At 40.5% G+C, this 17,924-nt stretch overlaps 1 protein-coding gene across 2 annotated transcripts in view; it reads right to left on the bottom strand.

Annotated features, from left to right (window-relative positions):
* Positions 1–17,924, bottom strand: part of LOC144954224 (C-myc promoter-binding protein-like) — a 117,937-nt gene that overhangs the window by 77,531 nt on the left and 22,482 nt on the right. For both annotated transcript variants that reach the window (XM_078884776.1, XM_078884778.1), the window contains exons 2-4: positions 14,281–14,604; positions 10,070–10,322; positions 6,038–6,107 (exon numbers count right to left, since the gene is read on the bottom strand). In XM_078884776.1, coding sequence (XP_078740902.1) covers positions 6,038–6,107; positions 10,070–10,322; positions 14,281–14,591 — 634 coding nt within the window. In that variant the 5' untranslated portion in view covers positions 14,592–14,604. The remainder of the gene's footprint in view (positions 1–6,037; positions 6,108–10,069; positions 10,323–14,280; positions 14,605–17,924) is intronic.

The raw sequence follows: 17,924 nt of genomic DNA, 5'->3' as shown, positions 1-17,924 counted from the left end.
TTTCGTGTCAGCCAAGAGTATTTGAGCAGAGACTGTATAATTAAATTTTCTAATGAGCACTGTGTTTCAACTTTTTCCAAAAGGGTGGCCCAGTTCAGATATACTTTTATTTTTCTGACGTATACGAGGACAGGTTCAAGAAACACTTGAGTTAAGAGCACACACGGCATGTGCATTAGGCACACCAAAACCTTTACGGGGCCACTCAATACAAGGCCATTGATGTGTGGCAAATGTTCCACTATCGTACCACATGTGCTCTTTGACCAACGAAAATTAAAATAATTGCCATTGGACTGAAATGTTTTGAGTATGTCTGGCTACATATGACCAACATTTCTGGCTCCACAAGCATTCATTCTTGTAAACGTGCGTAATAATCCCCCAGTGATAATTCAACAATAACAGCCAGGGTAGAAAGTTTGCCAGGCTCAGCCATGCTCCGACTCGAAACAGATTTTCATCAACGCTGTACTTATGAAAATATTTGGTGATTTGGACTTTTTTTTACAGTGTTTTGACATGACACATACCTCACAAAATTATAAACACACGTATTTTCATTATCATGTTGCTTGGTTATCAAATCTCAAGACTCTTTTAAAGCACAGTTCTGCCAAAATTTTTACAGCAGGGGGCAATGTTACTATGTGTAATCCAAATGTAATCATCAAGGTAACGTTTGAGCATTGGAATATTTAAACAATACCAATTACATTGCATTTTTTAAAAATTTCGCTATGAAAAAAACCTGGAAAACCTGGAATAAATCCATGCAAAATATGAGAGCATACACAGTCCACGTAAACATGTATCCGAGAGGAATCAAACCCAGGTCATTCTTGCTATGAAGCACAAGTGTGAACAACGATGCAACCCTGCCACCTACTTCCATATCTTAGGTTTACTTAAAACATATTTGAAATTTACTGACAATGTTCATGGTAATACGTTTTTGTCTTAGAAATAGATGCGTTTCTCTACTTCCATTCCAGGATTCCTAAACATAACCTCAGCTGCAAAACACAAGATTGATGGTATAATGCATGTTGTGTTACAAACATCACTAAAATATTAATACGTTTGGCTGAAACGACAAGACACAGGATTTGCATGAGCCACTACACCCACGGGAAGAAAAGACAGTTAAATAGATTCATCTTCCCTGAGAAATCCTTGCAGTTTCAGGTGAAATGATTCAAAATTCAGTTTGAAAAGCACTTTTGCATTGTTATTACATTTATTTTCGGCTTACACTGTCTCGATAATCCCATTTCATATCAGACTTTTCTTTCAATATCAATAAACATACTGTTAGTCGGGCAGTAAGCTCAGAGCCATGTGCTTTAACTCATACAACGCATGATCTATTTATGTTCTATAAAATAATTTCTATAGCTTTGTTTGTTCTCCCCCCCCGTTCTGCATGGGTTTCCTTCTGGTCCTCCTGGTTTCCCCCATCCAAACAAAAAAAAAACATCAATCTTTGTTCAAATTAGCGAAACAAATCTCACATATCACTCACATAGGAATCATTGGAATATTGTCCATTGGCGACCAAGGTGCTCAGTCACCTTGTCCTGCATAGGGGTGAATGTCAATAGGGAGGATCTGCGCTTTGAGATGCTACGTGACACAGAGCAATATAAATGGAAACTCCCTCGTTGAATTGCATTTGTAACGTAAATGTCAGCACATGTAATGCTTTTGTGCAAATGTCCTGTTACAGAATGTTCACATCCTAGAATACTTTTGAACAAAATACGATTGAGTGGGCTCTCACCTGCTTCTAAATTAAAGACTCGTGTTTATTTAATAACCTCAAGAAAAACAAGTGGGATTTGCTTCATGCATATTTTCATGATGCAGTTTTTTAGAGGGCAGAGGCATTTCCACAGCCACATTAAGAATGAACCAGCTGGGCCTGTATTCCCATGAGATTTTGCTGTTTCATAAACCATTTCAAAGGCACCAACCCACGTGCCATTGTTTCTATGGCCACCCAGAACCAGACTCTGCTGGCCTAGGTAATGGCCCTGGGCACACAATCCTCGGTCCCTTCAGTTATAACCCCCCCACCCCGCCCCAATCGTCTTGGCGCTCCGTAGGCCCAACTCTTCCATCTCCCTGTCCCTGTGGCCTTAATAGCGAAGCTGAGGTGGTGGGGTAAGATAGAAACAATCTTGTTTTAGAACTATTTTAACTTATTCTTTGTCTAGTTTATGTTATGGTGAAGTCATCCCCTTCTCAGTCCTGCTCAGTTTCTCCTTATCCCTAACCGCACGTTTTTGTAGAACCTGTTCTTTTAGTAGAAACTCCTGTACTTTTTGTATAGTAGTTAAAATCACTTTTTTTTGCTGTACATTTTTAACTCAACACGAAGCAGGCAACCCTTCATGGTGGAAGTGTCTCATCCGTCAGTAACCCCGTGATATCATGATCAACTCAGAGGTTGGCCTAACTGAAATGGGGGTAGCACTCGTCTGTAACCAGGCTCACAGAGAACCAACTGTGAACCATTCCTGCTGTGGCTGGTTCACGTAGGGACAGCCGGTTCATCGGCTATATCCATACCCAACACATTTATGAGCGGTCATGGAGATGGAGCATACATTGCCTATCCCAGGAATGACCCAGCTAGAGTGCATTGTTCACTTCCCTCTCAATTGGGTTTAGAATCCCTGCACCCAATATGTACATCTGGGTCTGTAACCACTCGGCGTGGCCTTGTTCCCAACGTTGGCCACTGGTGCTCATACACTCGCTCCCACTTCGTCTCCCTGTCTACTATGGCATTGAGCAAGGTTCCCTGGGGATAGAGTCCTCCGGTCAGATGCAGACCCACTGGCTTCAAGCGTCCCTTCTGTTACTAAACGTCGACACAAAGGGGAAGTCAGCACCATCACAAGCTCCCCCCCCCCCTCCCAAGCTCGATCACCTCCACCTGCTAGAAGGTGGCTGTGCCTTGTTCATGGGCATGACCTAGTAGTGACCAACCCTCAATATGTATGTTAAGTCAAAGTTTGCACGTGTTCAAATGAACTTCGGATGGTGCTTATTAACTCTGAAATTTGCTAAGTGAATTAAATCTATAAAATTCACTTTAAAGTCCGTGACGTGCTTTAGTGATCCTCATAAAACATAACACTCGACAAAAGCGATCAAAATAACTGCACATGGAGACAGATATCGTGTGAGCTTGCACTACCCACTAGGCGATCTCACCGTTTGTTTTACATCTTGTGTACATATATATATAAAAACGCAAGGACAAACAAGCTCTGAGAAGGACACTACGACCATGAAATAAAAGAAACATGATAGTAAGCCCATTTTTTTTAAAAAGTGAGATATAATAACAACGTGCACCAATTCCAAGGCGACACAAAGTGAACAAACTACTGAAGTAGCAGAATAAGTAGGTGGATTCATATTCTTGGTTCTTTCGGTAAAGTCACGTAGAAGGCAAGTAATAAAATAATATAAATATAAAACAATAACAATTCTCACGACGTTTCGACTGCAACACAAGCAATCATCATCATCAGCAGTCACGAAAGCTTTAAATCAAAAGTAGGTGGATTGTTACATTTGACTTTTGGCAAGTTTTCGCAACTGATGCAGGTTCCCCACCCCCCCCACCCAAAAAAATATTGCCACCTCACCTTGCCATAGGCAATTTCCCTGAGGGCCATGAAGGCGCAGTCACACGCTTGTTATTGAAGACCATCACTGAGCCTGCTCAGCTTCGCTTGCCAAACAGTGCACACTGAGGCTGGTAAACAACAGCCAAACGCAGCTCCCACGTCAAGTGATATTTACAGACATGTGGTCTGGACACGCACATGCGGGGTCAGTTTAGACCAGCTCACAGTTTTGGGAACGGCCGGTCAAAATAGGCTCATTGTTATGGTTAATTGTATCAAATATATCCTTTGCTGCGCTTGGTTCGAGTGCTTTTGGTACTTAATTGCACAGCAGTAGATTACACTGCATCGACAATGTTCAAATTGTTCCACTTTAAACAAGTTACACCAATGATATTTCATTTCCCATACCATATATCGCCTATGTATATTGAGCATGTAAATAAGGTAATACAGTAGAACCTCTGGTCACGAACGCTTCGGACCACAACCAAATCGGGTTCCGACCAAAAAATTCACAAATTTTTGAATCTGGTGACGAACACAAACTCGGGTGGCGATCAAATACGGCCGCGGCCGATTTCCCCTTCCGCGCCATTTTTTTTTGTAAGCGCCAAATTTCCTGTTGTTACAACAAACAACACAAAGCGTAACAGTTATGTACATCACTTTTGTTGTATAAAATTCCTAGTAAGATATTAATTTTCTGAGTGTAGTCATACCCCTCCCCCCTCATTCAAGCCATAATTTAGAGAGCGAAAGCGCCGAGTACGTAAATCGCTAACATAAGAACCCGTTAATCTCTTCTCACATCATTCATACGATGATGCGGTGAAGTAACCGTTCATACGATATTACGGTGAATGCTTCTAAAAACAATACTGTACCCAAATATTACTGTTAACTTACTTTCAATAGAAACATGAATTGCTCATACGAATATTCTCTCTCAGAATCGACCGACTGATGTAGCAGACGAAACAATCATCTTGTTGAACGATTCTAAACCTTGACACGGCAATGTTAGTTTTCTCTGTTGTTCAAGGTTTTCTCAGTGTTATTAAATGTTTTTACATTCAGTTTACTATTACACAGTGAATTCTATGGCATAATTAACAATTTTGTGCTTAAAAATCTTTAAAAAACAATATTTATATACAGTTTGTAGGAGTCTGGAACGGATTAATCGTATTTACATACAATCCAATGGGGAAATTAGGTTCGAGTCACGACCAAATCGGGTTGTGACCAAAGTTATGGAACGAATTATGGTCGTGACCAGAGGTTCCACTGTACAAACATCCAATTATTCCAAGTAAATTAACTATTGCATCATGAACCACGAGCTTTGCATGAGCCATACCCAACTCCCAAAATTGCCACTGAAGATGCATCAGCCTGCCAAAGCTTAATGTGTCAATGAAACATTTTATTGACAGATATCTCACTTGCGTCAGTGCAGAGTGCCAATCAAAGCAGTGCAGGACAACACACGTTCCTTCTAACACACTCTCGATTGGTGCCTGGTACAAAATAGCTTTGGATACATTTTGTAATGTAAATCGATTTTGTGGTGTCTCGGTAGCGAGATGTTAACTACCAGAGGTTTTGGATTCGATCCTGACCCTGGCGCATGCATATTTGGTGTTTGCATGTTTTCTCTGTAGTTGCGTGGATTTTTCTCCGGGTCCTCCGGTTTCTTCCTCTACATTTATAAACATATACGTTTTAGAGTATTTGGCTGCGATACATTTCCACGTGATAAGCCACTTTGTTGGGCTATCATTTGTGGCCAGGTCGCTTCTGAAAAAGAGCTAGGTAGCTCAGTGGGCTTTATCTGCTAAAATAAAAATAAATGCTTTAAATGGTAACAGTAAATAGAGTATACACCAAGGATGAATGAGCCAATAGCTTCCGTTTCTACAAGTTGTAAGAATCTATCTTCTATGAATGGAAAGATGTAGTGTTACTCACAATACGTCAATTGCATTTACGAGATTAATTGCAGATGACTGAGATTGAGATGTGATCCGCTACTTCACTGACTTTTAAGCTTAAATCAACGACCTTAGTTTCGTCAAGAATCATACTTTTTTGAAATGTTAAATCGATCCATGTTTAACTTGCAGATTTATATTTGTTTAGGGTCCAAGATTTAAAGTATCAAATTACTGATGAACTTGCACAACTTTGAACGGCCATCAGTTTTAGTCAAGTTATTATTGGGGGTTGAACTTTAGAAATATCAATCGATTCTTCATGATCTGCATGAGGAAAACACGCTTTTGGTGAAGACATCTTCCATAAACCTGCAGCCATATCAAAACACATTGTAGTTATGTTTACAAAGATCAGCTTTCCAATAAAAAAAAAGGATGCCTTGAACTTACCAGCTTTGTAAGCAATGGCATTTGACTTCACCAGAGACTTCTTATAACAGAGGTAAACATCTGAGCCCCACTGCAAGAGAAGATAAATAAATCAATTCAAGATACCAAGCTGCACCAACAACACAAAACCTTAAAAATGCAAAGCACTTGCCCAACACATATTAGGCTCAGTTAAGCCCAAAATAAATCACTCCAGATGCAATCCATTCACATTTCCTGAGCAAAAAACATTTAAGCACGAATGCAGAGCAAATGTTTAAAATCCATTTACCACGTGCACCAAAAATGACACCACAGTTGTCTGTGAAATGAGCAGGAAACGAGTTATTATTCCAGATCGATTACGATTAAGCGGAGGAAGCAGTTTGTGCTTGGATGGATAAAAAAAACAAGCAGTACTCTGGGGAAGGGAAAACAAAACGCGAGCCTTTCAACACATGCCACAATAACGGATGATGAGAGGAAGCATGCAGTGCTCCGTGGTACTCTGGCCCTGGCTTGTAGTTTGCTTGTAATAGTTCATGAATTCGTTTTTTTATGACAAGCCACTTTGTTGACCTATCATTTGTGGCCAGGTCACTTCTGAAAAAGGGCTATAAAGCTCAGTGGGGGCCTTACCTGGTGAAATAAAAAAAACAGTTTTGTTTTTAGTTCAGTTTATCGAGGTGGCCTTGTGTGAACTGCATCTCAGCCAGACTTGAGTTTCCTTTTACAGAAAAATAGCGAAAAACGAAAGAAGGAACCCTTCCAAAAGCTGCGGTTAAATGTTTCGTAGAAAAGTGCATTTTTACAGTTTACATCTATGCAAAAGTAAGATCAATAAAAAATGAACCCGTAAAAACAAAGTTTTTCACTATAAATCCTTTATATGCGTGGCGGCTAGAGTCCTCTCGTCCTCTGGCTTGAGATGGCTGCCACCTATGGGTCAGATGATTGCCTGCCACCATTAAGCAATTGGTAATTAAATATTAAAAAAAAAATCCTAAAAAGTGTAAAGTTATGGAAAAAAAAATTTCATGAAAATAAATTGTCACGCACAACGAGTCTGTGTGCAAAATGTCAGCCCGATTGGATAACGGGAAGTGGGTTAAAAAACGACCGAAAGATTTGCACGGTCGTAAGTGCGCAAGCAAGCAAGCAAGTGAACTTAATATAAAGGATTTTACAAAGGCTTGCACTTGGTGCGAAGTTCAGAGTCCATGGAAAAACTGGCCCCTGCCATACTAATGTGGATTTTGACCACTGGCTCGGAGTCAACAATGGCGATGAGCACCATCTCATGGTGATTTTGGTAGGGAGACACTTTGATTTTTGACCGAATATGCATTAAATTTCGATTCAAGAATACAAATATGCATTGTCTAAGTATAGATTTCACACACTTCAAAAAACAAGAGTAAGAAATTATACAGTATGCGATGGCTATCATATTTATTGGTGGTCATGTACTTTTTGTATTTGTTTTACAAAATATTAACACATAACTACATACAAAAAAATATGACGAATGTCCCACTCTAAACAGGAAGCACCATATTCTATTACTGAATGCTGAAGTGTTGCAGTTGATATGTACATGTAGAGACAGCCCTTTTAGAAATCCACTGCTGCATGAAGGTCTTCCTATACTGTGTGCGGATGGTATGATTATGTTTCCCTATTTCACCACGCTGGGCAGTGCAGGTTGGTTATAGCGACAGTTGATCTAATTTATATTATACTCATACGATGACTTCCTGGCCAGGTATTCCTCACAAAAAGGATTTTAATCTTCACAGGTTCCCCAAAAGAATTATTACCTTTAGAGCAGTGTTTCTCAAACTTTTTCGGCCCATGTACCACTCAGCCGATGCAAACATTGCCCAGACCACCCAGTTCCCCCCACCCCTGGTGACAAAATGCATTCACGTCTCTCTAAATACTAGTAACACAAAATGATTAATATTATCTGGAACATAAAAATATGTTTTATGCAGCTATAAAGTTTTTTTTTGAGGGGGGGGGGGAGCATTTAGATCTTAGGGTTCAGGTAGTTTAATCAGGGTAATTTACGTAATTAAATGTATTGATTAAACATCATGAGTATAATATGAATTAATGTCCAAAACCAAGGGTATAAACATTGGCATTATTGTCCGAATCAACCTGCGTTTGCATGGACCACCTGAAGGACCGTCGTGGACCACACTGAGAACAACTGCTTTAGCCCAAAAGGAAAATTACAAATGAGGCTGAACAAACAACAAAATATGATTGTAAACCCGAATAATGCTAATTTATGAAACTGCATAGGGTTTAACATGAGCCTTAATGGGCACAGATTACTTCCCTTGCTATCTACAGAGAAGAAACAAAGAGAAAATCAATATATGCTTTTTTACAACGTGAGGCCAACACATGTTCGCGTGACAAAGAATCATAATACTTCCCAAATCAGGTCACGCACATACCATATAGTAGATACGTTAATTCCTGAAATAATAATACAAATTTATACTGCCACTGAAATGTTAAATGCTTTAATAAATCCACATAGGATTAACTAATGATTAGATTTAACCACAGTGGAAATAAATATATACAAGGATTTTGCAGATCAGTAGGTCAAAGGCTTTGGCATCAAGCTGCCGAGGAAGGAAATGCTTGACCCTGCTAAATGGGAAGCACCCAAGCTGCTTTTGATCTCAGGAGTTGACCGCAAAACAGCTGTGGCTGCTGCCTCGGAATTCCCAAACATGGGCGCAACATGAAACGCGTTCCATGTTTTGAAACCGACAGGGCAAACCCAACACGACCCCAACGCTTATTTCCACCGATAGAATCGAAGGAAGATAATTTTGTAAATTTGCAACACATGCAGCATCAAGTGTTTTGAAAGTCACCAGATTAGCTTTTCCTTCATTGAAATTAATTACATCTTTTTTTTATTTTTCCAGCGCAATACAGAGTGCAATATCAGGCCCATTATTTACGCGAATAGATTTTGGATTCGTTTGAAAGGTTTCTGTGTTCACTTTCACGGTCTCTATCGTCAAGGGAAGATGCATTTACATTTTCTAATCACCAGATGTGAATCTTGCTGAGACACATGTTAGACTTAATGACTTCCCATAGTCCAAGACCACCTATATTCTCAAGGTAATCGTCTCTTTGTAGCATTCTGCATACAACATTGATGTAAGTCAGTGTTACATTCACTCCTCTGTGATGCTTTATATCAGAAGATCATGGTGGTCGTGTAACATGGACGCAGTGCAATCAACTCCACGTTTCAAGTGTGCAGTTTGAATCGGCATGATTCTAGGGCTACATTTTGGGCTCGCATCCAATTATAAAGGGGATGGTAACGAAACTCAAAATTGCACCGCAGAGATAATGCAGTGCTGTTTTGTTTACATTTCATGTTCATTAATGATCTCAGGTTACGTTATTGTACGACACATACATTGTAAAAACACAAGGGTGAAGATAAATATTATACGTTGAGATGGGTGGACTTCGATGGAATCACTGGGCGAAACTACCACACGATAATAGCTACTTGTGACGGTGGTGGTCATTACAGTAGAACATTGCATATTTTGCCCGACCGTCACTCACATATCCGCCCTGACCAATTAACTGCCAATACCCAGTGCAGCATTTATGCATGGCATAACCATCACCTTCCACAGATGCTCACAAATCAAAAACTTTTTCCCATACAGTAATGTATTTTTAATGGATGTATGGACGTTGAACTTCTTTCGCACCACACGTAGCCAACTGTGATAATTGGAGGGGTGGGAAATCATGTGTACAAGTGCTTGCTTCAAAATTACAGTCAAACATCTTCCCAATTATCAAACAGTTTGCGCATCATTTGTGTCCAGTGACCTCATTGTAAATGGTTCCAAAATTTGACCTCATCAGAACCGCCTATTCCTCAATTCTCTGCCGGTCGGACAACGCAACGTTGAACGGTGTCGGTAAAAGTGAATGCTGCAAAAAATGATTGATTAAAAGGCGGGCGTGCAAAGTATATATATTTACCATGCCGGAGTTCAGGTTGCGGTCAACCTTGCAGAAGGTGTGAGGTGGACTCTCCCCCTTGTTCGCCACAATGACGCATATGTCGGTGACGGCCAGCGTATTCTGGGTGTTCTGGTCGGTGGCGCGACGGAACGTGAGCAGAATGCGCTGGGACACGGCGCTGCTGTTGTTTACGTTGGCGCAGCGTCCGTATGGGGTGGTCTCGACAAGCTCGCAGCCCGGCCTCAGTCGGTCCTTCCACTCGTACAGGACCCTGCAGGCAATAACAGCGACGACGATGACGACGCCATTCGCTTGCGAGATGCTCTGCTCGAGTCCAGCCAAAGAGGTTCGCTTGGAAACAATATTTTTGTTTTATTGTTCGAATTGCATACAGAGGATACGTACACAAACGGAATATATCGGTTGAGCGTCAAAACAACGAGCGATGCCTCAAGGCAGCAGTCTGTTAGGAGTTTGACATTAAAATAATACATTTCTGTTTTCTGTGACTGGTTGCAAAGAAGATCAAAAAAATATAAAAAGAAATGTTTAAAATTTTACAATTTTAAGGAAGACATTTGAAGGAAAATTTGAATTACCGTTTTTTTCTGTTGAAAGAAATTTCATACATTTAAATTATTTTTATGAAAGGAAAAAGGAATTCTTTTCGAACCATAACCCACGGAAGAATGCGTTCCAGTGAAGTACATTTTTTCTGGCGGCTGGAAACTACGTTTTATGGTGACCAGCTTCATCATCGCCGCAACCATCGGGTCAACGCATGCCAGAAGAATTGGGTTACCAATCAGACAGGATAATTAAAACCTCAAGCTTTGCCTCCCTATAAAAATGCCTTCCTGAACCATATATGTCATACACTGGAAGGCCTCTAAGACTGCACGTCAGGATATCCTGTATCCTGCTTCAAACTCCTACAAACATTCCACATGTGCCTATAAAAGTTAAATATGCACATTTGTTTGAAAGCTGATTTTTTTCAATGCTGAAATCAAATAAATCACATGTCTACTTGGCCTTTAGCTACAGAATAATAATTGTACGCATGCCATCAGTCTGAATGACGTGCATTTAATTACAGTGCATGAACATTCAAATATAAAGGTTCCAAAAATCACTATACAGTATCTTCTTGGTTCTTTCGGTAAAGTCACGTAGAAGTTCTACGTGACTTTACCGAAAGAACCAAAAAGATGAATCCCTGCAGTCATGAAAGCTTTAAATCGAAATACACTATACAGTACTTATTATAATGAGATACAGTACTGTATATTCAACATTTGTGTTACCTAACATACTACTTATACAAAACGCTCACATCTCTCTAAATTAAAAGTTTTAAATTATTATCTGAAATCAACACTTCATTCAATTGAAACCTCCCAAAGATGTATTCTTTTGTTAGTTCCTTCCACATACTCTTTGCCAGAGTCCTGCAATAACACGTAGCTTTTAATTCACCCCCCCCCCCGCCCCCCATGTATTGACCTGTTTTAGTGCGAGTAGTACTACATCATAAAAGAGTCTTCCGTTCTCAGAGGCGGACCTTACTACTCAAAGGGACATCAAAGAAAAGTCTGCCCCACGAGAACAAGCTAGGGCAGCATAGAATGATACACTGGGAGGTGTGGCACTGCATGTAAAGCTTGGAAAGCACAGCAAGAGGTGGGGAGTGAGGCTCTGCGAATGTTATTGTTCCTCCTTGTATGTCTTGTGCCCTTTCACAAGTGAATGGCAACGATAGGACCACTGAGACATTACCAACTCTCGCGTTATGTAAAGTAACACAAGTCCACCACTCCCTGAAATAATAAACCCTACGAACTGACGAAGCGGGAGGACAGTAAGTGGGATCAGCTACAAATTATATCCACACGTTTCGTTAAAGCCTTTAAATGCAAGAAATGTATACATAATGAAGACTGCTTATTAGGTGTTGGATGACCTAACTGTGTGTGCTTGAACCGAGCTAGTTTCTATGGAGGCAACAGTTTAGTAATGTGGTGAATCACTGGTGTCTCTCCTGCCGAAGCACGGTTTAAGCACGAAAGAAGTTCAGCATACATGCATACATGGTTATTGTAGACCTCCTCTCATGAGCAAGTGTTGGTCATTGTGTACCATGTAAGACCAATCCTATGTTTGAAATAACCTGAAACTAAGCTGTAAAAAAAAAGTTATGATTGGCCAAAAGTGCGTTGTTAAAAACTTTCTACGTTAAAAACATAGTTTTAATCATTAAAGGAATATTCATTAACTAATCCTGAATATAAGTAAATATCGAATCTTATTGAGTTTAATTTAAAAACGGCACATGTCCATGTAAATGTGGGAGATGCGCTCGATATGCACCAAAGCTCAGATTACAACGAAAACAATTTTAATTTATTACAATTGCATTATGCTCATAAATTGACATTTGATTTGGTTTGAAGTGACATTTCATACCTCGCGCCTATCTCCTTTCACCGATGCAGAAATAACAGTTAATTTTATTGATCACATACATTATGCATCATTGTGTTAGACATTCACATTGGGAAATGGATTACTCCTTAAAACAGAAAGGTGATCTACCAACTGATTATAATCTCAAATATAAACAAGCGTAAAATAAAAAAATTAAAAATTGGTGACTGATTCAAAATTGTAAATTAAAGGGCAAGCATTGAAGACCTTCATCTGCAGAGATGTGCATCCAGGATATAATATGCTTGACATTATGGAACGTCATCTTTTCAAATTATGATTAACTAAAATTTGTGGATTTTTTTTTATGTGCATTATTCAGCAAGTACATCATTTGTATATATCGCTCACTGGTTTTATTTCACGCTTAAACATTTCCTTAAAATAATGCATTTCACAATTTGTTATTTTGTAGTGTTGTTTATTTTTCCCATGGGTGATTTATTTATACGTACATATTTACTCCAGTTGTTAAGCATGGTTGATAGTAAAATCATGTTGACGGATAATTTGAGTGGGTGCCAGTAAAAGTTCGTTAACATGACCAACATAACATGTTAGCGGTGATGCACATTCCGAAGACTGTGGCCACTCTGTGACCATATCAAGAGCCTAAATCCCAAACTACAGAATTAAACAGAACTAACTTGTAAACAAAATCCAGCGGAGAGGCATTGTGACGGAGCACTTGACTCCCAATCGGAAGATTATGAGTTCAAATCTCATTCAGAAAGTGACTCAGCCCATCATCTCTCTGGGGTTAAAAAATAACTACCACTTTGTGGGAAATCAAAATATAAGTTCCACCCAATGTCCATTGGACACAATGTGTAAAATGTTAGACATTCTAAAATGTTAAATAACTGCTTACAATAAAATAGAATAATTATTTCATTATTTAAATTTGTAACAGGGCACAGTATTTACTCAGTCTTGGTCAGTGAGAATATTTCGGAGGACGTTGAAAATATGAGGCAGCCAGGTGGTGAGGTGTCAATCAATTAATAAATTAATTTATTACTTTATCTTTATACGTGACTTTACCGAAAGAACCAAAGAGTAATTCCTGCAGTCATGAAAGCTCCAAATTAAGATTGTGTCAACAATTGCCCATGTATTAGTAGGTATAAATATGAATACAATTTTAAGATGTTTTTAGCCAATTAATGAGTGTGCATGCACGTGAAATGAAACCAGAGCACCTGGAGAAACCCTACGCATAAGAGGGGGCAACACTATCCCATACAGATGTAACAGATGGAGTCCACATTTGCTGTACTGCCTTCTCCTGGCAAGCCAGAGTGGCACCTCAATGCCCATGGGAAAGGAGTTTCACAACATTTGTACTACCCACCAACCCACAAGAGTAATAATTGTTCGTAACTAAAAAATACAGAAGTTGTCGCTTGCAAAATATGAAACAAAACAATCCTTACGCATGTAATTCCACTGCTGGATGAGGGCATCCCCACACTGTGGATAGTGGCAGTTAATGACCATACTTCACCACGTTGGTCAGTGCGTGTTGGTGTTAGGCTGTACATATGACCATGGTTTTACCATGCTTCAAAACTGGATGCTTTCCGAGGTCTTATGAATTCAGGTGATGGTGTTTTGGTCTCCGATGCGTTTTCGAAGTTTCAGAAGAAGCTCCCATGTACGCATGGAAAAACTGCACACCGCAAACGTACGCAGCATGTTATCCCACCCCCGCCAATGTTGACTTGATGGAGCAAACTCACCCAAGGTCGGTGAGCGGAGGTTTGTCCCTGCCCCTGCGGTAGCACAAGTAGATCTGTGGACTCTTGAGGCTGCCGTGGTTGAGGTCGGCGGGCAGGCCCAGCGGCGTGCTCTCGATGCACGTGAAGCCCTGCGGCACCTCCTCGCCGTGTGACTTCACGATGACGGCCACATCCGTGATGGGCGCCTTCGGCCGGGCGGTGCGTGGTCCCCCGTCCGATTGGCTCATCTCCTCCTCCAGGGGCCGCGACGTGTCCGTCAGGCCGGCCAGCACAAAGTAGTCTGCCACACGGGGGCCCTTTTCTTCCAGCATGCTGGAATAAAGGCTGGCGATGAAAAGGGTTTCACTTGTTAAAACAGGAATGAACGTATCCTTAGTACATACACGAGCGACTCTGCTGTGTGTGGTGTAATGGTTAACACAATAGGCTTAGAAGTAGAAGTTCTGAAGTTATGAGAGCTGAAACAATGGAGCAAGTTTTTTTAACCCCCCCTCACCCACCTATGCCTATGTCCACCCAGCAGTTAATAGATGAGTAGGTTGTGTGTGATGGATTAAGATCAAGTGGAGATACTCCCACTTCTTCCGAGAGCAGGGCAAATACACTTTCAAGGGGCTCTGGAGAGCTCCCGCTAGTGGAGGTGCTTCTACCAGCAGAGGCGCGAGAAATAAAATTGAGGGGGGCACCTTCATTTTTTTACTTTTGCCGGGAAAAAATAGGCAGCTGTGCAGTGTTTTTGTTTAGCATGCATAATGCACAAGCGCTATCTTGACAAATTAATGCCATGGTCCATTTGGCAACAATAAAGCACTTAATTTGAAAATTTACTTGTAACAAAATTTGCAGGATGTGCTACCTTAACCACGGTGTCTCGAGGTCACGCCAGACCACGTCACACACTCGTTTTGATTTGAGTTTCATTTTAAAGCCAATTCTTAAAACCATTATTAAATATAATTGGTAACTATTATGACACTGAAGTTAGCATCACGATAACAGTCCTAATACTTTAATTCTAGAGTTGAAGTTTTCGTGACTGCAAGGATTCATACTATTTGGTTTTTTTTCGGTAAAGTCACGTAAGTAAAAAATAAATAAATTAAAACAACTAAATACGTTTCGGAGGCAACACAAGCATCCTTCATCAGGTGTAAAAAAGGCACGGCAAAATAACTAACTCTCGCTACAGTTATTTTACTGTGCCTTTTTTACACCTGATGAAGGAAGCTTGTGTTGCCTCCAAAACGTCGTGATTTAATTTAGTTGTTTTCATTTATTTTATTTTAATTGATTGTTTTTACCTACGTGACTTTACAAAAAAAAACAAAGAGTATGAGTCCTAGTAATAGGTTTTTACCCTTTCAACTGTTACAAAAACTGACACCTTTATACAAGGCATCATGTTTGCAATAACCACAACACAAGCAGTCAAAATGCAAACAAAAAGAAACAACTCTGATGATGATAATGATATGCACTGTCCTTGAAGTTGATTGGTCCACACCCGAGACAGCTTTTCTTAGAGCCTAGTCTCCATTGGTGTTGGACCAGATGACGCCAAAAGGCGTACAACTCAAAGACAGCGCACTATCAGAGTATTGAGAGCTCAGGGTAAGCATTTACATTATGAGACCTCCTTTACCAGTGGCAAAATATAGTAATAGGTTTTTACCCTTTCAACTGGTACAAAAACTGACACCTTTATACAAGGCATCATGTTCGACACCTTTATACAAGTATGAGTCCTAATACTCTTACGACCCCCCAGGGCCTGTGGTTCTGAGACTCTCTTGAGACCGTGACGTCACACCAGAAAGTGCCCTGTTTGCATCCGGCCACTCGAAGCCACAGTCTGATGCAATTATCCCAATTTCACCCTCATCTTGTTCACGTGCAAACACGCGGGAGATGAAGCGAAAGGGTCCTCTCCTCTCCCTTGTCCAGAAGCCATGGCTCAGGCAAAAGGAGCAGTCCGTTCGCAGTCACGTTCAACATAACACCACTTGAGGCACCGTGGCAATTTGCACCTCCCCACTGTTTTTCGGAGCAGATAGGAATTGCACCACCGGACCTTTCTCACTGGAGCGATGAGGAATATGAGTCGTGCTCATTAACAATGAATATAAAAGTGGGTGATGCAACCTTTTTGTTTTGTTTCACACAGACATAGCTCCGTGTTGTTGGCCCATGGCCAGCCACAATTCGCAAGAGACCCATGTCTCCCGCTTGTACACAACAGAGATGCATTATGTTGTGCTGGCTGCTCTATTCTAAGTGCCCCCCCCCCCTGGCTATAAATGAACGTTTTTCTTATCCGTCACTCTTTTTATCTTGGCATCTTTAGGGGAAATGAGCATTTATTAATAATTACAGTTTGCGGCCGCTGCCTGCTGCAGACAAAACATTTTAATATAAAAGGTGAGGAAAGGATACTGCCGATTATCTTTGCATCCTCTTTATGTCATAATCGAAGAGCTATTAGGCAGGTAATACCCCATCAATTATTTACTGATTGGATGTAAATGCATATTTTCTTAAAACTATAAGAAAGCTTTTTCTCAAATCCATTTGACAGTAAATATTCAGGCAGATTTTAGAGGACATCATCTAGCCACATGTTCGTCCTTACAAACCTAAACTGTGCAATGCATTGGCTTTTATGTGCGCATGATGCAGACTACGTGATGAGTGCAGCTCAGTCATTCAGAGGCCTCATTTACACCTGGAGAAAACACTGGGTGAGCAACTGTACAGGCGGTGAACCCACCCGTGATGTCACGTTGGTCCCCTGGCACGAAAACTAACGCTGAATGAGCTCACAATCACACTGCTATTCTTTACAGCTTTGGTTTTACAGCTGGGCAGAAAGGGAGTAATGATACTGACAACGCATGCATCCACACGTAAGGATTCCCATAAATACACACAAGTTTACCAGCATAATTGCCAAGTGGTACGAATTTCACCTTCATAATGGAGACCCCTTTATATGGAAATAAGTGGCAAAAAAATAGATAAATTAATACATTAAGATAACAATACTATGTTTTCTTCTCTCTACCATTGCAGCAGACGAGCACATTAGAACCGGTGATGGGGGCGCTGTGGGCTCCATCAATGAGCAGATAAGATCATGAGTAAGGTGGTGGCAGCAGCAGCAGCAGCAGCCACTCACTGACATGCTTTAGCATCTTTGAAGACATGGTCTGCGTGTGTGGAATGTCATGACCTATCACTGTGGAATGCCATGTATCCCAGTTACCTGGCCAACACGGACTCAGAGGAACTACAAAAATAAACGGAAAATGTTGGTCAAATGTTTTTCGATCAATGAATAAGCATGTTGAAATCATCTAATGCTGACAGGTCAGCATTGGCGAAGTGAGCTGTCAATGTTTAAACCACATAGTTTGCACGCCATTGAATTGTGATGACTAACAGGAAAACCCCACGGCAGGGCTACACAAATGTTTAGAAAGTGCAGTTAGCTGTTGCTATGGGACTGATTTTTTCCAAAGACATTGGTATGTGAATCAGCAATGAGTACAATGCTTAATCATAAAGCACCTCCAATTAGCACAACTGGCTACGTACCGTGCGAAAGAAGTTCAACATATACATGTATGTCATTAAAACAAGTTAAG

Source organism: Lampetra fluviatilis, chromosome 3, assembly GCF_964198595.1.
Source record: "Lampetra fluviatilis chromosome 3, kcLamFluv1.1, whole genome shotgun sequence".
NCBI classification, from domain to species: domain Eukaryota; kingdom Metazoa; phylum Chordata; class Hyperoartia; order Petromyzontiformes; family Petromyzontidae; genus Lampetra; species Lampetra fluviatilis.
This window is presented reverse-complemented; position numbering and strand designations above follow the sequence as displayed.